Here is a 24,050-nt window from a genome sequence, read left to right as displayed (position 1 = left end):
AGAAAAAACGTGGTTTTTAACACAAAATTTTTTGTCCAAAAGCTAAGAAAGGCTGGTGAAAACCCGAAAAGCCAAAACAAACCATCTAAAATGTCAAAAACACGCGTGAAAATTTTTTGAAAGAAGCGCCCAAAACGCGACACTTGCAGCTGCTGAGAGTGTGCCCCCAGGCGACCCTTGTGGGGTTCCCGAGTGAGCACTCGCTCGCTACATAAGAAAACAAGTGGTTGTTGAGCACAACTGCTACTACTAGGCCCAGGCCGAAATGGGACGGTTTTGATGCACCCGTTCTCCATGGGCTTTGCCTTGGTCGCAGGGTATTTCTCAAATAAAAGAGTTATGGCTTTCTAAAACAAAAGTCTTATGTTTTCTTCTAAAAAAAACTCTGACATTCTTCTTGTAGAAAAAGAAAGATCTGACTGAGATTTTCCTTTATTTTGCGGGCAGAATATGACTTGAGATATACTCCCTCCATTCTAAAATAGATCAACTTTGTACTAACTTTAATACAAAGTTGGGTCATCTATTTTGGAACGGAGGGAGTATGAAAGAGCCAAAGCAGTTTGATGCTTTTTTTTTTGTTCTTGTTGTCAAGAAAACGAAGAGGTTCCTCGTAAAAAAAGATAAAAAAGAAAACAAAGAGATGTCGTGTTCATCCGACGAGAGAGCCAATATGAAGCTTTGCGACGAAACCCCAAATTCTGAGGTCATCGCGATGGCTCATTGAGATCTCGGCATCATGTTCAGTTTTTTTAATAATTGGGAAAAAAAGGTACAGAAACAAACAAAGTGTGGATGGATAGCCAAGCTGCCCAAGTAACCCTGGTTTGTCCAACACGATCTCCCTCACGCAGCCATCCCACAGTTGACATGTGATTTTCAAAAGAGAGTATGAACTGGCGCGCTCGTCCACGTGCGCCGTGTAGGATTCTATTCAAGGGGCAGTTGGCGAAAGCAACTGAATAATAGTACTAAATTGCCGCTGGTTCAGTTCCACATGGAGCAACAGTTCCACCGAGTACCGCTGAAGAGCACGGCACATTGGCCATCTCCCCATCGAAACCAACTAGACCATGAAGGTTATGGATTGAGCAGTAGATCCAACGAGTACCCAAGAGCACCGCACATTGGTCATTTCCCTAGATTTCAATACGAACTACGTACGGATGTATATAGACGTATTTTGAAATGCAAATTCACTCATTTTGCTTCGTATGTAGTCCGTATTGAAATCTCTAAACAGAGAGAGTAGATCAATAGAGTTTCTGGATTCTGACGGCATACACACACACACATGGAGCAAGGTTCCTGATCCAGCAGAGCTGAAGAATATAAGCACATTCGCCGTCTCCCTGACAAAGCCAGGAGGGGTCTCTGACTTTCTCACATCACATAACATTGCGCCATCTGTGCATATACCGTGACCATGTAGAAACGGTCTGATTGGGCAACGTCCCGGTTTGAATATGTCAACCTCAACCTCCCATCTAACACCAGATTCAGAGTTAATTAAGCAAGTATAGTAGACACAGCATGAGCTGCTAAGCAGTTTCCCTCCACGCCACTCCCCTTCTCCTCCTCCTCCTGAGTTATTTATTTTCCCTGTCCCTGCCGACGATCAGTTCTCGCGGACGGCACTCCTCTTTTCGTCATCGTCCCGAGTCTTCTCTCTGCTCCTGCCGGCGATTCTCGTGGAAACAGTGAAACACACATGATGGGGATCCAGCCGAACCTGCTGAACCAGCTGGTGTCGCTCCTCCTCGGGGCGTCCGTCGCCGGGGTGCTCATCTTCTTCATGTCCTCGGACGGGATCGGCGCCGGGCCGTCCACGCCCGGCATATCCAGCTGGGTCAATGAAACCATGGCGGTGCCGGTCGCTCCTGCGCACGAGGCTAACCACACGAGCGCAAGCAAGGTCGACGGCGTTGCCTCCCCGCAGGAGGCCAACCACAACACTAGCCAGGTTTCCAAAGCTTGCGATTCTTGCTAAGTTAGTTATCTCTACTTTTCCTTTAGCGTCTCTGAACTGAATGTTTGGTTTGGTCCGGCAGGCGGCGGGGGACGAGCTGGAGCGGCTGCTGCGGACGGTGGCGGACGAGCACAAGACGGTGATCATGACGTCGGTGAACGAGGCGTGGGCGGCGGAGGGCTCGCTGCTGGACCTCTTGCTCGAGAGCTTCCGCGCCGGGGAGCGGATCGCGCACTTCGTGGACCACCTCCTCGTCGTGGCCCTCGACGCCGGGGCGCTGGAGCGGTGCCGGGCCGTGCACCCGCACTGCTACCTCCTGCCGCCCCTGGCAGGCGGCAAGGACCTCTCGGAGGAGAAGGTGTTCATGAGCAAGGACTACCTCGACCTGGTGTGGAGCAAGGTCCGGCTGCAGCAGAGGATCCTCGAGCTCGGCTACAACTTCCTCTTCACGGTACGTGTTCGTCGTCGGAGCAGGTGGAACAGTTTGCCTAAACAAAGAAGACAAATCAAAAAATGGATGCTAAAAGAACCAGCCCAATGTGACCACATTTTTGCATAAACACCCCTCTCACACTTGCTAAAAATAAACTTGAGGCTTATTTTAGCAAAAGGGTCCGTGCGTTGCAACGGGAGATTTTTTCATAATCTTCAATGGCTATGACCATATTTTGTTGCATCATCGAGATACAATATCACTCTCGATTTCGTGAAATTATGAACAATTTTTGACATCATGAACATTTTTTTAAACTCGTGCACACATTTGAAATCATGAACATTTTTCAAATGAACACTTTTACAATTCTTCGAACAATTTCTAAAATAAAGAACATTTTTTGAATTCATAAACGTTTTATACTATTTGCAAAAAATTGTGAACATATTTTATTTTATTTTTCTATTTTATGTGCAAATGGACGAACCAAATGACGGATGAAAATCTGATAATAAGTGACGTGCGAAAAATGGGAGTAAGAAACATCCATGCCTTTAATAAAAAAGGAGAAGTACTAATTAATTTTGCACATAAAAATAATTAACATGCAAGATAATATCATATTTAGAATCTACATTTTTTTCTGAGCTATTTTCATAAATAGCGTGCTAAATTTAGAGCTTGGGTTTGAAAGACATGAATATCTTAAAAATACTTGAATCTGCACACAAAAAATTTAAAGAAAATATTTTGGTTGTAACTGTACTGTGTAGACCGTCTGTTAAGTGACACTTGGCAAGCTAGCTCTAAAATTTGATGGACATTTTTGTCAGATTCACGAATTTGTTTTGAATACACGATTATTTTTTCAAAATCATGAACATGGTTTTATTATCGGATATATTTTTCCAAATTGTGATTTTTTTAAATTTAAGAACAATTTTGTAAAATTACTAATATTTTTAAATTACTAATATTTTTGAAACTGTGTACATTTTATGATTTATTGTGGTATCTTCTCTATAAGAGCACTAATCGCAGCGGAGACTTTGGAAATACCAAATCGTTTTTTGACTTACGGATGGCATTGATGGGTAATTTTTGTCAACTTATAGGGTAAATTACATGACGTACCACCAGAAGCAATAGGTGCTTTATTAGTAGGTATAGATATAGAGGTATAGAGGTATAGATATAGATATAGATATAGATATAGATATAGAGGTATAGATATAGATTTCGTACCTTTCAAATATGTGGGGTACATATACTACCAAAATACAACATGTGTGGTGGAATTTCAAAAAAAAAAGGCCGTACGTGTAAGTTTTTGAGAAATCTCTAAGATATTTTATTCTCTTTAGATACACAGATCATATATGTCTTTTAAATTTATGTAAGTATTCTCAAACTTTCTATCCTTCATTATCGCACCCCTAAAACTTTTGTTGCATTTTCAACCTGATGATGCAGGATGTGGACATTATGTGGTTCCGCAACCCATTCGAGCGGATGTCGGTGGCGGCGCACATGGTGACCTCATCGGACTTCTACTTCGGTGACCCATACAGCCCCGTGAACGCCCCGAACACGGGGTTCCTGTACGTGAGGTCGAGTGCGCGCATGGTGGGCGTCTTTGAGGCATGGCAAGCTGCGAGGCTGTCCTTCCCGGGGAAGCACGAGCAGCAGGTGTTCAACGAGATCAAGTTCGAGCTGGTCGACAAGCGCGGGCTTCGAGTGCAGTTCCTCGACACGGTGCACAACGCCGGGTTCTGCAACAACACCCGGGACTTCAACACGCTCTACACCATGCACGCCAACTGCTGCGTCGGCCTCGCCGCCAAGCTCCACGACCTCGGGAACCTGATGAAGGAGTGGCGCGCGTACATGGGGATGGACGACGCACAGCGCCAGCGCGGCCCCGTGCGGTGGAAGGTCCCTGGGATATGCATCCACTGATGATTGGTTAATAGCAATGCACATGTAGTCGACCATTTTTGTTTGAGATGTACAAATGTGTCTGCAGTTGTGCGTAAGACAAGATCAAGGTTTATGTCGTCAACTCGTAGTTTGCTCAGAAGGTTTGAGTGTTCATGTCGCGTCAAGAGAATGCAAATCCATGAATAGTGTATGACGCATGATCTTGAAACCCAAGCGAGTGATAGTATGAGATGCCCCCACGGGTATGATGAGAAGCTAGCCTTCCTTGCCGAGCTCCATGACCTTTGTGACATGATGGTTGGACCCTGGCTCCTTTGTGGCGATTTTAACATGATCATAAGAACAACAGTAACCTCAATCACCGCACAATGAGCCGATTTCGTTGCTTCATCACTGACCTGGTGTTGTTGTGACATTTATCTCCATGGGCGGTCGCCACCCTGGTCCAGAACGACCGTGTTCTTTGGACCACCACCTATGAGACGACCCACCCCCAATTCATGCTACGATATCTTGCCTCTGATGTTGGGGAACGTAGTAATTTCAAAAAAAATTCTACGCACACGCAAGATCATGGTGATGCATAGCAACGAGAGAGGAGAGTGTTGTCTACGTACCCTCGTAGGCCGTTCGCGGAAGCGTTATATCAACGCGGTTGATGTAGTCGTACGTCTTCACGTCCGACCGATCCAAGTACCGAAAGCACGGCACCTCCGAGTTCTGCACACGTTCGGCTTGGTGACGTCCTCGCCTTCTCGATCCAGCAAGAGGGGCGAAGTAGTAGATGAGTTCCGACAGCACGACGGCGTGGTGACGGTGTTGGTGAAGAACAATCTCCGCAGGGCTTCGCCTAAGCACTACGAAAACTATGACGGAGGATAAACTAGAGGGGACGGGGTTGCCGGCACACGGCTTGGTGTTTCTTGATGTGTCTTGGGTGCTAGCCCTACCCCTCTATTTATATGTTGAGCCTTGGGGTCGAAACTTGGAGTAAAATCCTCCATAAAGTCGGTTTCACCCGAAAGGCAAGAGTCCTTCTCGGACTTCCAGGGTCAGACGCCAGGGTTCCCGGCGTCTGGACCCATACGCCAGGGACCCTGGCGTCTGGCCCCTGGACTCCGCAAAACTTCCTTTTGCGCTTTCCAAAAACCTTGTGGGCTTTCCCCTTTGGCCCAAATAAAGTGTTCTCGTACCCAAACATTTCGGGAAACATCCGGAACCCCTTCCGATGATTTCCGGAACCTTTTCGGTGACCAAACACTATTATCCCATATATCAAACTTTATCTCCGGACCATTCCGGAGTTCCTCGTCATGTCCGTGATCTCATCCCGGACTCCGAACAACATTCGGTCATCAACATACATAACTCATATAGTACTATATTGTCAACGAACGTTAAGCGTGCGGACCCTACGGGTTCGAGAACTATGTAGACATGACCGAGACACCTCTTTGGTCAATAACCAATAGCGGGACCTGGATGCCCATATTGGCTCCTACATATTCTACGAAGATCTTTATCGGTCAGACCGCATAACAACATACGTTGTTCCCTTTGTCATCGGTATGTTACTTGCCCGAGATTCGATCATGGGTATCTCAATACCTAGTTCAATCTCGTTACCGGCAAGTCTCTTTACTCGTTCCGTAATACATCATCCCGCAACTAAGTCATTAGTTGCAATGCTTGCAAGGCTTATAGTGATGTGCATTACTGAGTGGGCCCAGAGATACCTCTCCGACAATCGGAGTGACAAATCCTAATCTCGAAATACGCCAACCCAACAAGTACCTTTGGAGACACCTGTAGAGCACCTTTATAATCACCCAGTTACGTTGTGTCGTTTGGTGGCACACAAAGTGTTCCTTCGGTAAACGGGAGTTGCATAATCTCATAGTCATAGGAACATGTATAAGTCATAAAGAAAGCAATAGCAACAAACTAAACGATCAAGTGCTAAGCTAACGAAATGGGTCAAGGCAATCACATCATTCTCCTAATGACGTGATCTTGTTAATCAAATGACAACTCATGTCTATGGTTAGGAAACTTAACCATCTTTGATCAACGAGCTAGTCAAGTAGAGGCATACTAGTGACACTCTGTTTGTCTATGTATTCACACATGTATTATGTTTCCGGTTAATAAATTCTAGCATGAATAATAAACATTTATCATGAAATAAGGAAATAAATAATAACTTTATTATTGCCTCTAGGGCATATTTCCTTCATCTGCCACATCTGATCACTGTCTGCTAGTTGTATATTGCTCCTCCCAAGCGCACAGTAGACGAAGATTCCACTTCAAGCGTTTTTGGCTTTCAGCAGGTGGTTCAGTCCACCTGGACGTCTATCCCTCCAGATCAATATTCGTTTGGCGCATCTATTCTCTTCTCAAAGCTACTGCATGGTGACTCTTGAGTTGGAGTGCTCGCACCCTCAGCAACATATTCACACAGATACTTCTAGCACGTTAACTAATTATCTATCGGCTGGACATGGCACAGGATGAGTCCGCTCTCCCCGCCCGAGGCCTGGCTCCGTAGCGAAGTAAAGCGTGCATACCTGGGGTTGGCCTCTCTTGATCACTCGATCGCAAGGCAGTGGGCGCGGTTTGTCCGGCTGCAAGAGGGAGACACGAACACTGTGTTTTCAAAGATTCATGCTGCACATCAAAGACAAAAGAACCACATCTTCAACATTCGGGTGGGTAATCAGACTGTCTCCATCGATGAGGACATGGATGCCGCTGCGTTTGAGCATTTTCTTCTGTATTCTTGGTACCCTAGGGGCCCGCGAGTTCAACATCAATCTCTAGACCATTGATGAGAGACAGTTTAGCCTCTCTGACCTCGATCGGCCGTTCATGGAGGATGAGAATTGGGCGGCCGTCAAGCAACTACCCACGGGTTGCGCCACCGTCCCCTGGATCCACCTGCGTCGAACCTCCCCAATCTGCGCTTGCACCCCCCTGGTTTTTGCCAACACCGTCGGCCAGAGGTATCCCTGCACTGTGCCGATGGTCCAGTTGCATCGCTCGACTCAACCTACACTAGCCCATGCCCGACCTGCACCGGGATGAGGTAAAAAAGACTCCCCAAAAAATCATTCTTTGGATGCTGGTTGACAAGTATGACATCTTCTATTTTCTATCCTTGAATTGTTCATTGGCAAAATATGTGTTGGTTATGTTAGAATGTGGATGGCAGCATACTAAGGCGTAGCCTAGTGGTCAAAAGGGTTGATGCTTTCCCACCCACCCAGGTTCGAGGCATGGTACTTGCAATTTGGGTTTGTTGAACCAATTATACTGCAAGAGGCTCCCTTACAGTCTTCATGTCAAAGAAATGTGGATGGCATCCCTTACAGTCTTTCTGTCAAAAAATGTGGATGGCAGTAGGATGAGAAGAGGCATTAGATTTGTTAAGTCGCATGTCAATGGCATATATGTTAGATTTCTTGTTCATTGGCAAAATCAGTAGCATATAATTTCATGTATGATTGTCATATGCATACATGTTGAAAGAAAATAGGAATCCAGAAGTGACCACAAATTTTGTAAACATGCTTCCACTGAGAAGCAAAAGGGGAATGTGATTTTTTAATGTTGTTTACTAAAACATAGTCAACAGATAATGGAAAAAGTTGTGTCATGTGGAGTAGATGAAAGAAGTGATGAGTACTTCATACCAACTAAGTTATCTAGAGTTTAGGGTTGAAAATCACTGTTTCCTTAATAATATGAGGACTAGCAAAGGGAAGAAGAATTGTCTTAGGAGGATGTATGATGAGCGAAATAGGCATTAGAATGAAACTTTAGGCGTGCGATCATGGATGTGTTATTTCTCATGTGTTTATGTTATGTCACTTGAGACTTATCGAAAAATATTTCCCTTCCTTTATGTTATTTCACTTGAGACGTGTTTAACAACATTTTCCTTGTAATGATCATGACATCAATATGTTATTTTTTCATCTCTTGTGTTGATCATGACATGAATCTGTTATTTTGTTAACTCTTGTGTCGTGCCATGATTTTCTTCTTCTTATTTTAGAGTTCATCATGTTGCTTGCTTGTTTCCAATATATTTTGTCATTTGCAGATGAGCACAAGTGGAAACCATAGTGAAGAGTCTGAAACTACTGATTTAGATGTTGTTGCATTTCATGGAGGCAAAGGCAGAAAAGACACATGATGGTTCCTCTTGTTGGTATCATGTACAATGAGAAGTATCTCATAAAAATCGGTTCCTACAATTATTGGACAATAGTGGGTTAAAGATAAGTTGAGTACTCCAAAATATATCTGTAACATGTTCAGGATGTACAAGCCTTGTATTGATAGATTGGATTATGCACTTGTTAACACATACGGCTTGAAAGCAATAGTAAAGAGGAGTTGAGAGGAAGCATTAGGCATGTTTTGGACAGTTAGGGGCCCTTAATCCATAAGACAACTGGAAAACCGTTTCAAGATATCGACTGAAGTTATATAAAAAATTCAATTTAGTATTAAACTTCTTGAATGTTATGGTTATAGACATCATTCAAGCAAATTATCCAGAGTTCAAAGTTGTTCATTGCTACCTCTTGAGCACTGCGTTGGATTTCCCCGAAGAGGAAAGGATGCAGCAAAGTAGCGTAAATATTTCCCTCAGTTTTTGAGAACCAAGATATCAATTCAGTAGGAGGTTGCGCGCGCGTCCCTAGTACCTGCACAAAACAAATAACTCCTCGCAACCAACGCGATAAGGGGTTGTCAATCCCTTCACGGTCACTTACGAGAGTGAGATCTGATAGATATGATAAGATAATATTTTTGGTATTTTTGTGATAAAGATGCAAAGTAAAATAGAGGCAAAGTAAAAAAGCAAAGGAAATAACTAAGTATTGGAAGATTAATATGACGAAGATAGACCCGGGGGGCATATGTTTCACTGGTGGCTTCTCTCAAGAGCATAAGTATTTTACGGTGGGTGAACGAATTACTGTCGAGCAATTGACAGAATTAAGCATAGTTATGAGAATATCTAGGTATGATCATGTATATAGGCATCACGTCCGAGACAAGTAGACCGACTCCTGCCTGCATCTACTACTATTACTCCACTAATCGACCGCTATCCAGCATGCATCTAGAGTATTAAGTTCATGAAAACAAAGTAACGACTTAAGCAAGATGACATGATGTAGAGGGATAAATTCATGCAATATGATAAAAAAACCATCTTGTTATCCTCGATGGCAACAATACAATACGTGCCTTACTGCCCCTATTGTCACTGGGAAAGGACACCGCAAGATTGAACCCAAAGCTAAGCACTTCTCCCATTGCAAGAAAGATCAATCTAGTAGGCCAAACCAAACTGATAATTCGAAGAGACTTGCAAAGATAACCAATCATACATAAAAGAATTCAGAGAAGATTCAAATATTGTTCATAGATAATCTTGATCATAAACCCACAATTCATCGGTCTCAACAAACACACCGCAAAAAGAAGATTACATCGAATAGATCTCCACAAGAGAGGGGGAGAACATTGTATTGAGATCCAAAAAGAGAGAAGAAGCCATCTAGCTAATAACTATGGACCCGAAGGTCTGCGGGAAACTACTCACACTTCATCGGAGAGGCTATGGTGTTGATGTAGAAGCCCTCCGTGATGGATACCCCCTCCGGCGGAGCTCCGGAACAGGCCCCAAGATGGGATCTCGTGGATACAGGAAGTTACGATGGTGTAATTAGGGTTTTGGCTCCGTATCTGATCGTTTGGGGGTACGTAGGTATATATAGGAGGAAGGAGTACATCGGTGGAGCAACAGGGGGCCCACGAGGGTGGAGGGCGCGCCCGGGGGGGGGGGGGTAAGCGCACCCCCCTACCTCGTGGCCTCCTCCTTTGTTTCTTGACGTAGGGTCCAAGTCTCCTGGATCATGTTTGGTGAGAAAATCACGTTCCCGAAGGTTTCATTCCGTTTGGACTCCGTTTGATATTCCTTTTCTTCGGAACCCTAAAATAGGCAAAAAAAACTGCAATTCTAGGCTGGGCCTCCGGTAAATAGGTTAGTCGCAAAAATAATATAAAAGTGGATAATAAAGCCCAATAATGTCCAAAACAGTAGATAATATAACATGGAGCAATCAAAAATTTATAGACACGTTGGAGACGTATCAAGCATCCCCAAGCTTAATTCCTGCTCGTCCTCGAGTAGGTAAATGATAAAAACAGAATTTTTGATGTGGAATGCTACTTGGCATAATTTTAATGTAATTCTTCTTAATTGTGGTATGAATATTCAGATCCGAAAGCTTCAAGATAAAAGTTCATATTGACATAAAAATTATAATACTTCAAGCATACTAACAAAGCAATCATGTCTTGTCAAAATAACATGGCCAAAGAAAGTTATCCCTACAAAATCATATAGTTTGGCTATGCTCTATCTTCACCACAGAAAGTATTTAAATCATGCACAACCCCGATGACAAGTCAAGCAATTGTTTCATACTTTTGACATTCTCAAACTTTTTCAATCTTCACGCAATACATGAGCGCGAGCCATGGATACAGCACTATAGGTGGAATAGAATGGTGGTTGTGGAGAAGACAAAAAGGGAGAAGATAGTCTCACATAAACTAGGCGTATCAACGGGCTATGGAGATGCCCATCAATAGATATCAATGTGAGTGAGTAGGGATTGCCATGAAACGGATGCACTAGAGCTATAAGTATATGAAAGCTCAAAAAGAAAACTAAGTGGGTGTGCATCCAACTTGCTTGCTCATGAAGACCTAGGGCATTTTGAGGAAGCCCATCATTGGAATATACAAGCCAAGTTCTATAATGAAAAATTCCCACTAGTATATGAAAGTGACGAAATGAGAGACTCTCTACTATGAAGATCATGGTGCTACTTTGAAGCACAAGTGTGGTAAAAGGATAGTAGCATTGTCCCTTCTCTCTTTTTCTCTTATTTTTTTTATTTGGGCCTTTTCTCTCTTTTTTATGGCCTCTTTTCTTTCTTTCTTTTTATTTTTCGTCCGGAGTCTCATCCCAACTTGTGGGGGAATCATAGTCTCCATCATCCTTTCCTCACTGGGACAATGCTCTAATAATGATGATCATCACACTTTTATTTTCTTACAACTTAACAATTACAACTCGATACTTAGAACAAAATATGACTCTATGTGAATGCCTCCGGCGGTGTACCGGGATATGCAATGACTCATGAGTGACATGTATGAAAGAATTATGAATGGTGGCTTTGCCACAAATACGATGTCAACTACATGATCATGCTAAGCAATATGACAATGATGGAGTGTGTCATAATGAATGGAACGGTGGAAAGTTGCATGGCAATATATCTCGGAATGGCTATCGAAATGCCATAATTGGTAGGTATGGTGGCCGTTTTGAGGAAGGTATATGGTGGGTGTATGATACCGGCGAAAGGTGCGCGGTATTAGAGAGGCTAGCAATGGTGGAAGGAGGAAAATGCGTATAATCCATGGACTCAACATTAGTCATAAGGAACTCATATACTTATTGCAAAAATCTACAAGTTATCAAAGCAAAGTATTACGCGCATGCTCCTAGGGGGATATATTGGTAGGAAAATACCATCGCTCGTCCCTGACCACCACTCATAAGGAAGACAGTCAATAAATAAATCATGCTCCGACTTCATCACATAACGGTTCACCATACGTGCATGCTACGGGAATCACAAACTTTAACACAAGTATTTCTCAAATTCACAACTACTCCACTATCACAACTTTAATATCACCATCTTTATATCTCAAAACTATTATCAAGCATCAAACTTCTCATAGCATTCAACACACTCATAAGAAAATTTTATTATTAATCTTGTATACCTAGCATATAAGGATTTTTTAAGCAAATTACCATGCTATTTAAGACTCTCAAAATAATCTAAGTGAAGCATGAGAGATCAATAGTTTCTATAAAAGAATTCCACCACCGTGCTCTAAAAGATATAAGTGAAGTACTAGAGCAAAACTATATAACTCAAATGATATAAGCGAAGCGCATAGAGTATTCTAACAAATTCCAAATCATGTATGGCTCTCTCAAAATGTGTGTAAAGCAAGGATGATTATGGTAAACTAGCAAATAAAGACTCAAATCATACAAGACGCTCCAAGCAAAACACATATCATGTGGTGAATAAAAATATAGCTCCAAGTAAAGTTACCGATAGAAGTAGACGAAAGAGGGGATGCCTTCCGGGGCATCCCCAAGCTTTGGCTTTTAGGTGTCCTTAGATTATCTTGGGGGTGTCATGGGCATCCCCAAGCTTAAGCTCTTGCAACTCCTTGTTCCATAATCCATCAAATCTTTACCCAAAACTTGAAAACTTCACAACACAAAACTTAAAGTAGAAAATCTCGTGAGCTCCGTTAGCGAAAGAAAACAAAAGACCACTTCAAGGTATTTTAATGAACTCATTCTTTATTTATATTGATGTTAAACCTATTGTATTCCAACTTCTCCACGGTTTATAAACTATTTTACTAGCCATAGATTCATCAAAATAAGCAAACAACACACGAAAAACAGAATCTGTCAAAAACAGAACAGTCTGTAGTAATATGTATCTAACGCAAGATCTGGAACCCCAAAAATTCTAAAATAATTTGCTGGACGTGAGGAATTTATCTATTAATCATCTGCAAAAATAATTAACTAAATAGCAGTTTCCAAATAAAAATGACAGCAGTTCGCGTGAGCGCTAAAGTTTCTGTTTTTTACAGCAAGATATCAAGACTTTCCCCAAGTCTTCCCAATGGTTCTACTTGGCACAAACACTAATTAAACACAAAAAACACAACCAAAACAGAGGCTAGGTAAATTAGTTATTAATAAATAGGAGCAAAAATCAAGGAATAAAAATAAAATTGGGTTTCCTCCCAACAAGCGCTATCGTTTAACGCCCCTAGCTAGGCATAAAAAGCAAGGATAGATCTAGATATTGCCATCTTTGGTAGGCAATCCATAAGTGGCTCTCATAATAGATTCATAAGGTAATTTAATTTTCTTTCTTGGAAAGTGTTCCATGTCTTTCCTTAACGGAAATTGGAATCTAATATTTCCTTCCTTCATATCAATAATTGCACCAATCGTTGTAAGGAAAGGTCTACCAAGAATAATAGGACATGAAGGATTGCAATCTATGTCAAGAACGATAAAATCCACGGGCACATAATTCCTATTTGCAACAATAAGAACATCATTAATTCTTCCCATAGGTTTCTTAATAGTGGAATCCGCAAGGTGCAAGTTTAGAGAGCAATCATCAAAATCACGGAAACCTAACAAATCACACAAAGTCTTCGGAATCGTGGAAAAACTAGCACCCAAATCACATAAAGCATAGAACTCATGATCTTTAATCTTAATTTTAATAGTTGGTTCCCACTCATCATAAAGTTTTCTAGGGATAGAAACTTCTAACTCAAGTTTTTCTTCATAAGATTGCATCAAGGCATCAACGATATGTTTAGTAAACGCTTTATTTTGACTATAAGCATGAGGAGATTTTAGAATGGATTGCAACAAGGAAATACAATCAACAAAATAGCAATTTTCATAATTAAATTCCTTAAAATCCAAAATAGTGGGTTTAGAAACATCTAGGGTTTTAATTTCTTCAATCCCACTTTCCTCAAATTTAGCATTAAGATCTAAAAACTCCGAATTTTTGGAACGCCTTCTAGGTAAAGGTGGATCATATTCAGTCCCATCATTATTGAGATTCATATTGCAAAACAAAGATTTAATAGGGGGCACATCAATAACTTTTAGATCTTCATCTTTATTTTCATAGGAACTAGAAGAACACGCTCTTATAAAGGCATCTTTCTTAGCACGCATCCTAGCGGTTTTTTCTTTGCACCCATCAATGGAAATTCTCATGGCTTTGAGAGACTCATTGATATCATGCTTAGGAGGAATATATCTAAGTTTCAAAGAATCAACATCAAGAGAAATTCTATCAACGTTCCTAGCTAACTCATCAATCTTAAGCAATTTTTCTTCAATCAAAGCATTGAAATTCTTTTGCAAAGTAATAAATTATTTAATATTTGATTCAAAATCAGAGGGCATCTTATTATAATTTCCATAAGAATTGTTTTAGGAATTACCATAATTATTAAAGGGATTACTAGGATAAGGCCTAGAATTAAAGTTTCCTCTATACGCGTTGTTACCAAAATTATTCCTACCAACAAAATTCACATCCATAGATTCATTATTATTCTCAATCAAAGTAGACAAGGGCATATCATTAGGATCAGAAAAAACACTTTTACTAGCAAATAATTTCATAAGTTCATCCATCTTTCCACTCAAAACATTAACTTCTTCTATCACATGCACCTTTTTATTAGTAGATCTTTCAGTATGTCATTGAGAATAATTAACCATAATATTATCTAGGAGTTTAGTAGCTTCTCCTAAAGTGATTTCCATAAAAGTGCCTCCCGCAGCCGAATCTAAAAGATTTCTAGAAGCAAAATTCAATCCGGCATAAAAAATTTGTATGATCATCCACAAATTCAAACCAGGAGTAGGGCAATTACGTATCATTAATTTCATCCTCTGCCAAGCTTGTGCAACATGTTCATGATCAAGTTGCTTAAAATTTCATAATATCGTTTCTAAGGGGGATGATCTTAGCGGGAGGAAAATACTTAGAGATTAAATCATCTTTGCACTTGTTCCAAGAATCAATACTATTTTTAGGCAAAGACAAAAACCAAGCTTTAGCATGATCTCTAAGCGAAAAAGGAAATAGCTTCAATTTAACAATATCATTGTCCACATCTTTCTTCTTTTGCATATCACACAAATCAACGAAGCTATTTAGATGGGTAGCGGCATCTTCACTAGCAAGGCCGGAAAACGGACCTTTCATGACAAGATTCAGCAAAGCGGCATTAATTTCACAAGATTCAGCATCGGTAAGAGGAGCAATCGGAGTGCTAATAAAGTCATTGTTGTTGGTATTGGTAAAGTCACACAATTTAGTGTTATCTTGAGCCATCGTGACAAGCAAGCAATCCAACACACAAGCAAACAAAAGCAAGCGGGCAAAAAGAGGCAAATAGAGAAAGAGAGGGAGATAGAGAGAGGGCGAATAAAACGGCAAGGGTGAAGTGTGGGAGAGGAAAACGAGAGGCAAATGGCAAATAATGTAATGCGGAGATAAGGATTGTGATGGGTACTTGGTATGTTGACTTTTGCGTAGACTCCCCGGCAACGGCGCCAGAAATTCTTCTTGCTACCTCTTGAGCACTACGTTCGATTTCCCCGAAGAGGAAAGGATGATGCAGTAAAGTAGCGTAAGTATTTCCCTCAGTTTTTGAGAACCAAGGTATCAATCCAGTAGGAGGTTGCGCGCGCGTCCCTAGTACCTGCACAAAACAAATAACTCCTCACAACCAACGCGATAAGGGGTTGCCAATCCCTTCACGGTCACTTACGAGAGTGAGATCTGATAGATATGATAAGATAATATTTTTGGTATTTTTGTGATAAAGATGCAAAGTAAAATAAAGGCAAAGTAAAAAGCAAAGGAAATAACCAAGTATTGGAAGATTAATATGATGAAGATAGACCCGGGGGCCATAGGTTTCACTAGTGGCTTCTCTCAAGAGCATAAGTATTTTACGGTGGGTGAACGAATAACTGTTGAGCAATTGACAGAATTGAGCATAGTTATGAGAATATCTAGGTATGATCATGTATATAGGCATCACGTTCGAGACAAGTAGACCGACTCCTGCCTGCATCTACTACTATTACTCCACTCATCGACTGCCATCCAGCATGCATCTAGAGTATTAAGTTAAAAACAGAGTAACGCCTTAAGCAATATGACATGATGTAGAAGGATAAATTCATGCCATATGATTAAAAAAACATCTTGTTATCCTCGATGGCAACAATACAATATGTGCCTTGCTGCCCCTACTGTCACTGGGAAAGGACACCGCAAGATTGAACCCAAAGCTAAGCACTTCTCCCATTGCAAGAAAGATCAATCTAGTAGGCCAAACCAAACTGATAATTCGAAGAGACTTGCAAAGATAACCAATCATACATAAAAGAATTCAGAGAAGATTCAAATATTTTTCATAGATAATCTTGATCATAAACCCACAATTCATCGGTCTCAACAAACACACCGCAAAAAGAAGATTACATCGAATAGATCTCCACAAGAGAGGGGGAGAACATTGTATTGAGATCCAAAAAGAGAGAAGAAGTCATCTAGCTAATAACTATGGACCCGAAGGTCTGAGGTAAACTACCCACACTTCATAGGAGAGGCTATGGTGTTGATGTAGAAGCCCTCCGTGATGGATACCCCCTCCGGCGGAGCTCTGGAAAAGGCCCCAAGATGGGATCTCGTGGATATAGGAAGTTACGGTGGTGGAATTAGGGTTTTAGCTCTGTATCTGATCGTTTGGGGGTACGTAGGTATATATAGGAGGAAGGAGTACGTCGGTGGAGCAACAGGGGGCCCACGAGGGTGGAGGGCGCGCCTGGGGGGTAGGCGCTCCCCCTACCTCGTGGCCTCCTCCTTTGTTTCTTGACGTAGGGTCCAAGTCTCCTGGATCATGTCCGGTGAGAAAATCACGTTCCCGAAGGTTTCATTCCGTTTGGAATCGTTTGATATTCCTTTCTTCGAAACCCTAAAATAGGCAAAAAAAATAGCAATTCTAGGCTGGGCCTCAGGTTAATAGGTTAGTCCCAAAAATAACATAAAAGTGGATAATAAAGCCCAATAATGTCCAAAACAGTAGATAATATAGCATGGAGCAATCAAAAATTTTAGATACATTGGAGATGTATCATTCATGAAAGGCTTCAAGATGCAAGATTTGCACCTCACTTTGATGGTTGCATAGTGCAATTGATGGGTCACATATTTCATGAAATTGCCCCAAGTTATGAGAATGATATTGTCAACCACGTTGATGGTCATGGATATCAAGTACAGAAATATCATGGTAGTGTGTGACTTTGACATGAGATTCACCTCTATAGTTGCAGGATGGACAGAGTAAGCACACAACACGAGGATATTTAGAGACACTTCTGTGAAGTATCTTGATAGATTTACACATCCACTTATAGGTATCCATTTCATTTTTCGTGTGCACATCAATATTGTTTCAGCTATCTTCTTGATTCCATGTGTAATGCTATTACTTTATGCAGGGAGGTACTATCCTGGTGACTCGGATTATCCCAATTGTGGTGGATATCTAGCTCTCTACAAAGGGAAAAGGTACCATGTGTCAGAATTTCTCCAAGGTCTCCCACCGAATGGGGAAAAAAGGTTTTTTAACTATGTGAATTCATCCTTATGCAATGCCATTGAGCATGCATTTGGTGTGTTGAGGATGACGTGACATATTTATCTCAAAATGTCAAGTTACCCTTGTGAGAAGCAAGATCAGATCACCATTGCATGTATGCCACTTCATAATTGCATTGGAGAAGCCATTTGAGAGACTTGGAATTTGATAGATGTGACCGTGACGATAACTACATGCCAGGAAATTTACAAGCCCGACGGATAGGCCATGTTTCCAACATAGTGGTTGGTGATGATGGAACTATGCAAGAAACTCGTGAAGCAATTGCTAATGTCTTGTTGGCGGATCAATTACATGTTTAAATATTACTTGATGAGTCTATGATGGTTAATGCATTTTTTCGATGATAACGTACATTTCATATGTAAGAATGATGGTTGGTGGATATTTTGGATGATATGTTTCGTATGTAACACTACCATGGTTGGTACATATTTTGGATGATATGTTTTGCATGTAAGAATGAAGGTCGGTGCATATTTTCGATGTTATGTTTCATATGCATACTTTGAATGAAATGTTTCCATGATCATGACATTTGTAGACACAAGATATGTCCCATATGGTTAAACAACTATTTTCCACTTTAACCACTCGAAACACCTTAATTTGTGCGTAATCAATATAAACATCATATCCAACTTTCAGGGACATTACTGACATTTAAAAATCTCAACAATTCCTACACCTGTCCAACAATATGGTAAGCAAACAACCTGCTTCTGATTCTCGAGAATTCACACCTAGAACTGGTTCTCAGGAATCCATAGTCACAATGATTCTCGGGAATCTGCATCCCAAAGAAAGGGGACCGGCTTAAGTTAGATTTCGGGTGATAGGTGTTTCATAACAACCACGGTCCTACAATCCAAATAAAGAATTACATGAAACAAACTATAGCCACTAAAACATTTATTTGAATTGTTCTAATACACAACTTTATGGGTGAATGATACCAAACATACTTTGTCTCTGTTCAACGGCGGAGCTAGGATGGGGCCAGGCCCAAGGCCAATCTCGGGCTAAACATGGAAAATAGTGCCACAAAGTAGCAAATAGTGCTACAGTGTGAAAGGATTTTGGTGTCAAGACCTGGGACACGGCCCGACTTGCGTGGGTCCTATCTCTCTTTTAGTTCAAGAGTTATGGCCTTGTACAACCATGATGTCATCATAGTACATCTCACGCTGGCTCCACAAATACCGCCGTGAAATCATCGAGAAGGACTAGGGAGTGAGATGCAAACAAAAAATCTCTCAAATACCCCTAAGATCCAAGCATCATTGTAGGGGTACTTTTGTAAATATTTTTGTTTTGGCTATAAATAAGGTGCTCGGCAAGGACGAGAGATCACTCATGGTTTCCAAAACTCCCCAGATCCCTTGGTCATATCCCTCCCCTCCCCCAACTGGCCCAAAAGCGTGCCATTGGGCTTGCGATGGCGATCCCAATACCATGGAGTTCATGTTCCACATCACCATGGGGTACTTTCATCAAGCTGCAGATTGCAACCTCCCTTTTTCTCCTCTTCCTGTTAGTGCTCACCAACTGGGAGTTGTCACCGATTGACATGATGACATTGTCTTTGTTGCAAGAAGCAAATCTTATAGGCATATCGCAATACCATTAGGTGAGTTAGGGGGATTGCAACCCATGGTTTGACAAATTAACAAAGTCTACCACCACAAAACTTCAAAATCTGGTGATTATTGCCGAACCAGAAGACAGGAATGGATCGACAAGGTAACCCCGAGGTAGAAGGTGAATGGTGTTTATTTTACCGCCACTATTATCTACAATTGTTGAGCATCGAGGGTAGCGGTTGGTGGAGCGGGGAGCAGTGACATCGGAATCACCCCTCACCCGTCTTCTTGTTTTATTTTGGTACCCCCTCACCTCTCGAAACCCGTAGGAACCTATGGACATTCAGATCCAATATCTACATTTCTAGAAGGTAACAATTGTTGTTTATCATGCATATATTTCCAATTAGTCAGCAACTCACTGCTTTAATCTAATCGATTATTGTTCATGCATTATCCATATTCTGCATCACCCATATATTATAGACCGCCTTATAAATACAATGTAATTGGAACTCGAATTTTGAGATGCAAATAATGTTAATTTTTTAGTTTCACATCACCATATGAGTTCTGTGAGATAAGTCTCCGCCGCTTTGTGAAATTGTGGATTGAAGACACCCTCAGATCTCAAAACCCATAGAAACCTACGGACATCCATATCATCACGTTGAATTGCATACATCTTTAGAAGGTAATAATTGTTCTTTTATCATGTATATATCTCCAAGTAGGATTTTAATCGCTACCATAATGTCATTAATTCCTGCCAGCATTAGCTGCATGCCAATTAATCATGGACACCCTATAAATCCAATGCAATGGAAGTAGATCTCTCCAACACGGTAAAGTTCATTTTTGTTTCGGAAATCATCATGGAGTTCCATGACGGAAGTCTTCATCGCATTGTAAAGTTTTGGATTGCAACCACTATAACCCTCTTTCTACTATTGGCGCTCGCCAGCCAGAGGTGGCCACCACTAGATGCAATGATGCCGTCTCCATGGCGAGCAACAAAACAAAATAGTGGAAACTCTACCGAGGTAGGTAGTTCATTGTGCTAGTCACTTCCATTTGGTTTCTTTACAGGTTTCCGATGTGTAGCATTTCGACGTTTCCATTTCAGTATGAAAACACATATGATATGATTGAATCCCATATAATCGCTTTGTTTCATTGTTTCTCGTCGAGATAGATCCCTTGTATTACATGGTGTATTTCTTTGGAATAGGAGGCTGGCTTTTTTTACTCGCGGCTAGTCATGTTTTTGTGCATCGGGCATATTGAGCCATTATATTAGTATAGTTACTATACATTTTAGAAAGAAAAAAAATAGCACTTTAGGTAGGCTTGTTCATTTAGTTCCCTATTGGTGTAGTGAGCTCTAATCGTCCTTTCCAGGTGTTTAGATAAACAAAGCAAATCTTGAGGCTAATTAGGCGACTAAGTTTGGCTGGCTAAGATCTAAGAAATTCTTCCCGCAAAAAAGAAAGATCTAAGAAGTTCTTGGTAGATTTGGCATTGACTTAATAACATGATTAAATCCTCACAAATATTATGCTAGGATTTAAGGGGGTCTCAAAATTATTAGGATGTGCAAATGGAGTTTTCGGGGTAGAAACAATAAGAAAGTAGAGTAAATAAGGAAAACAACATTAACTGACGATCAATTCATGATTTTGGCAGGAAAGCTGTCCTAATTGTTATGAAATCAGTACTCCTCCATCCAAGTATATCCAGCGTTAAATGTTCAATATTCATAGTATCGCCCTACTGTAGTACTACTACTCTAGTAACAAAAATTGGAGAGATATTCTTAGAGGTAAATTATGATGGTTATTATCAATTGAATTGACACGTAGTGTCTGAACGAACTGCGCGCAGGATGCCCAGTTCAATTTCTCAGGTTTGGCTGAGCTTCTGCCCATGGTGGCCACGGACGACCGGACGGTGATCATCACGTCGGTGAACGAGGCCTTCGCGCGGCCGGGCTCCCTTCTGGGCCTCTTCCGTGAGAGCTTCTTCGCCGGCGAGAAGATCGACCACTTCCTGGACCACCTCCTCATCGTCGCCATGGACCCCATGGCCTACCGCCACTGCCGGACCGTGCACCGGTTCTGCTATCTCATCCCTACGACGAAGAGAGACGTCCATGGACCTGAGCTCCGCGAGCGACTTCATGAGCGACGCGTACGTGGAGCTGGTGTGGACCAAGCTGGAGCTCCAGCAGCGCGTGCTCCAGCTCGGCTACAGCTTCCTGTTCACGGACGTGGACATCCTGTGGTTCCGGGACCCGTTCCGGCACATCGGCCTGCACGCGGACATGGCGACGTCCTGCGACGTGTTCTCCGGCGACGCGGACGACCTCGGCAACTGGCCCAACACGGGGTTCTACTACGTGAAGTCGACGAACCGGACGGTGGAGATGCTGCGGCGGTGGCGGGCGGCGCGGCGGGGGTTCCCGCAAAACCACGAGCAAACCATCTTCAACTACATCAAGCACGAGATCGCCGGCGCCGGCAGCGACCTGCGCATACGCGTCCAGTTCCTCGACACGGCGCACTTCAGCGGCTTCTGCCAGCTGTTCCGCAACGACATGGCGAGGGCGTGCACCATGCACGCCAACTGCTGCATCGGCATGGCGAACAAGATCAGCGACCTCCGGGACGTGCTGGGGCAGTGGAGGAACTACACGGTGATGGCGCCGGCGGAGAAGATGAAGCCCATGGCCGCCGGGAGGAGCTTCCAGTGGCGCGTCCCGGCCAAGTGCGGGACGTCCGACAAGAGGCCTCAGTAGCACGAGAAGAAGAAAAATAAAGCTACGTCGCACTTTAAGTTGACTATAGATAGACTTGAACTTTGCTGTCATACCTTAATCCTTCTAGCTCATGGCTCAAGAACTTTTGTCTTCAAGTATGGCCTCACAAACATCTACTCCTTCCGTAGCATGATATAAAAACGTTTTGGACACTAGTATATTATGCGACGGACGGAGTGTTTGATTTGTTTTACTACCTAAAAGTATATAAAAAAGGCAAAAGAATAATTCGCTTTGTGCCGACCACTGATCTATTTGTTATACTTTGTTCGGTTATATAAAGTGGGGCGAAAGTCTGTTTTGAATAGAGCTGATACTCACAATACATCACCGACTCAGCTCCACAATCACAACATCTCCAAGAATCACCTGGGAATAAGATGTAAACGTGAAATATCTTAAATGCCCCTATGATCCTAGCACTAAGGTAGGGGTACTTTGTAATTGTCTTCGTTGAGGCTATAAATAAGGCGCTCGGTCTGAATGAGAGACCATTCTTCTTTTCAAAAAACCCATTACCTCCCTCCGCGTCCTCACACACCCACCCACCCACAACACCCACACAAGCGGCATGGTAGGAAGGCGAAAGTGTGCATCTAATCTTGGGTGATTGCGATGTGCATCTAATAAAAAAGAGCAGAACTTACGAGGTAAAATGTGTCACTCTGTTTGGATTCAATAACCATGCCCGCCATCACGATACATCACCGCTCTGCTCCGCAATCTCAAAGTCTTAGAGCATCGCTTGGGAATAAAATGTAGACGTGAAATATCTAAAATACCCCTGTGATGCTAGTATCAAGGTAGGGGTACTTTTGTAAATGTTTTTGTTGAGGCTATAAATAAGGCACTCGGTAGGGATGAGAGGCAATTCTTCATGTCGAAAAACCTAAACCTTGGTTACCTCCGTCCAACACCCCCACCTCCGCACAGACACACAAGCGGCATGGTAGGAAGGCGAAAGTGTGCATCTAATCTTGGACGCTTGCGGTGGTTCTCCCAATATCAGGATATTACAATCCACTTCAATATGGAGCTTGCCAATCAGAAGTGGCCACCCACAGACGTGGTGGCAGCATCTCCATGCCAAGACAACCATCACATCTGGTACTGACCACTCCCGGCTTGCGAGCAGGAGTGTGGGGGTGGCTTCTATCCATAGCAACCGAGTCTTCCACCATGGAACTCCGGGTTTAAAGGGCAATCAATGGGTTGGAAGACAAGAAAAGACCGACGAGATAGCCATGGGTTAGAAGGAGGAAGGTAGGTGATGATCTTTCTATTCATACCGCTATCATCTGCAACCACCAAGCATGTCTGGGAGTTGGTGGTGGTGGGAGGGGGGCCACCGACAGTGGAATTACCCTACACCCATCTTGTTTGGTAAGCTCCCCATCTATCAAAACCCATAGAAACATATGGTGATCGAGATCCTCATGTTGCAACGCCTAGATATTTAGAAGGTAATAATTACTACTCCCTATATCCCATAATACAAAAACGTTTTTCAAGCTGTTTTAATCATCCATATATTTCCAAGTATCCACGTTCAATGTAATCAATACATACATTTTTTGAGTGGAGTGTACTTAATACATTCTTTTGAGGGAAATGTAATTAATACATGCTTGTGGAGGGGGTGTGTGGAGGACCTGGTGGCACATCACGACCATGTGTGGGGGCCGACAAGAGGTCTGAGAGTCCATGTCTAGTCTGTTGAAATAATTGGTACTCCCTCCGTCACAGTTTAGAAGGCACAGTTAAATTTGCGTGCGTTTTCATAATAGACAAGGTTTAGGGCGCATTGCATTTATTTCTAGTAGCTAATTAGTACTACTAGTAGAACGCCCGTGCGTTGCCACGGGCTTTTGA

The 24,050-nt window shown here is 42.2% G+C and overlaps 1 protein-coding gene and 1 pseudogene across 1 annotated transcript; both read left to right on the top strand.

The window, feature by feature from the left end:
* Positions 1 to 1,364: 1,364 nt before the first annotated feature.
* LOC123059033 (uncharacterized protein At1g28695) lies at positions 1,365 to 4,589 on the top strand. The gene is made up of 3 exons (XM_044481690.1): positions 1,365 to 1,963; positions 2,052 to 2,420; positions 3,879 to 4,589. The coding sequence occupies exons 1-3, from the start codon at positions 1,712 to 1,714 to the stop codon at positions 4,362 to 4,364; spliced, it is 1,107 nt and encodes a 368-aa protein (XP_044337625.1). The 5' UTR covers positions 1,365 to 1,711; the 3' UTR covers positions 4,365 to 4,589.
* A 12,783-nt stretch (positions 4,590 to 17,372) lies between these two features.
* Positions 17,373 to 22,157, top strand: LOC123057128 (uncharacterized protein At4g15970-like; annotated as a pseudogene).
* Positions 22,158 to 24,050: the final 1,893 nt, after the last annotated feature.

The sequence above is a fragment of the Triticum aestivum genome, chromosome 3A, assembly GCF_018294505.1.
Source record: "Triticum aestivum cultivar Chinese Spring chromosome 3A, IWGSC CS RefSeq v2.1, whole genome shotgun sequence".
Classification (NCBI taxonomy): Eukaryota; Viridiplantae; Streptophyta; class Magnoliopsida; order Poales; family Poaceae; genus Triticum; species Triticum aestivum.
Note: the sequence above shows the minus strand (reverse complement) of the source record. Positions and strands in the feature narration are given on the sequence as shown.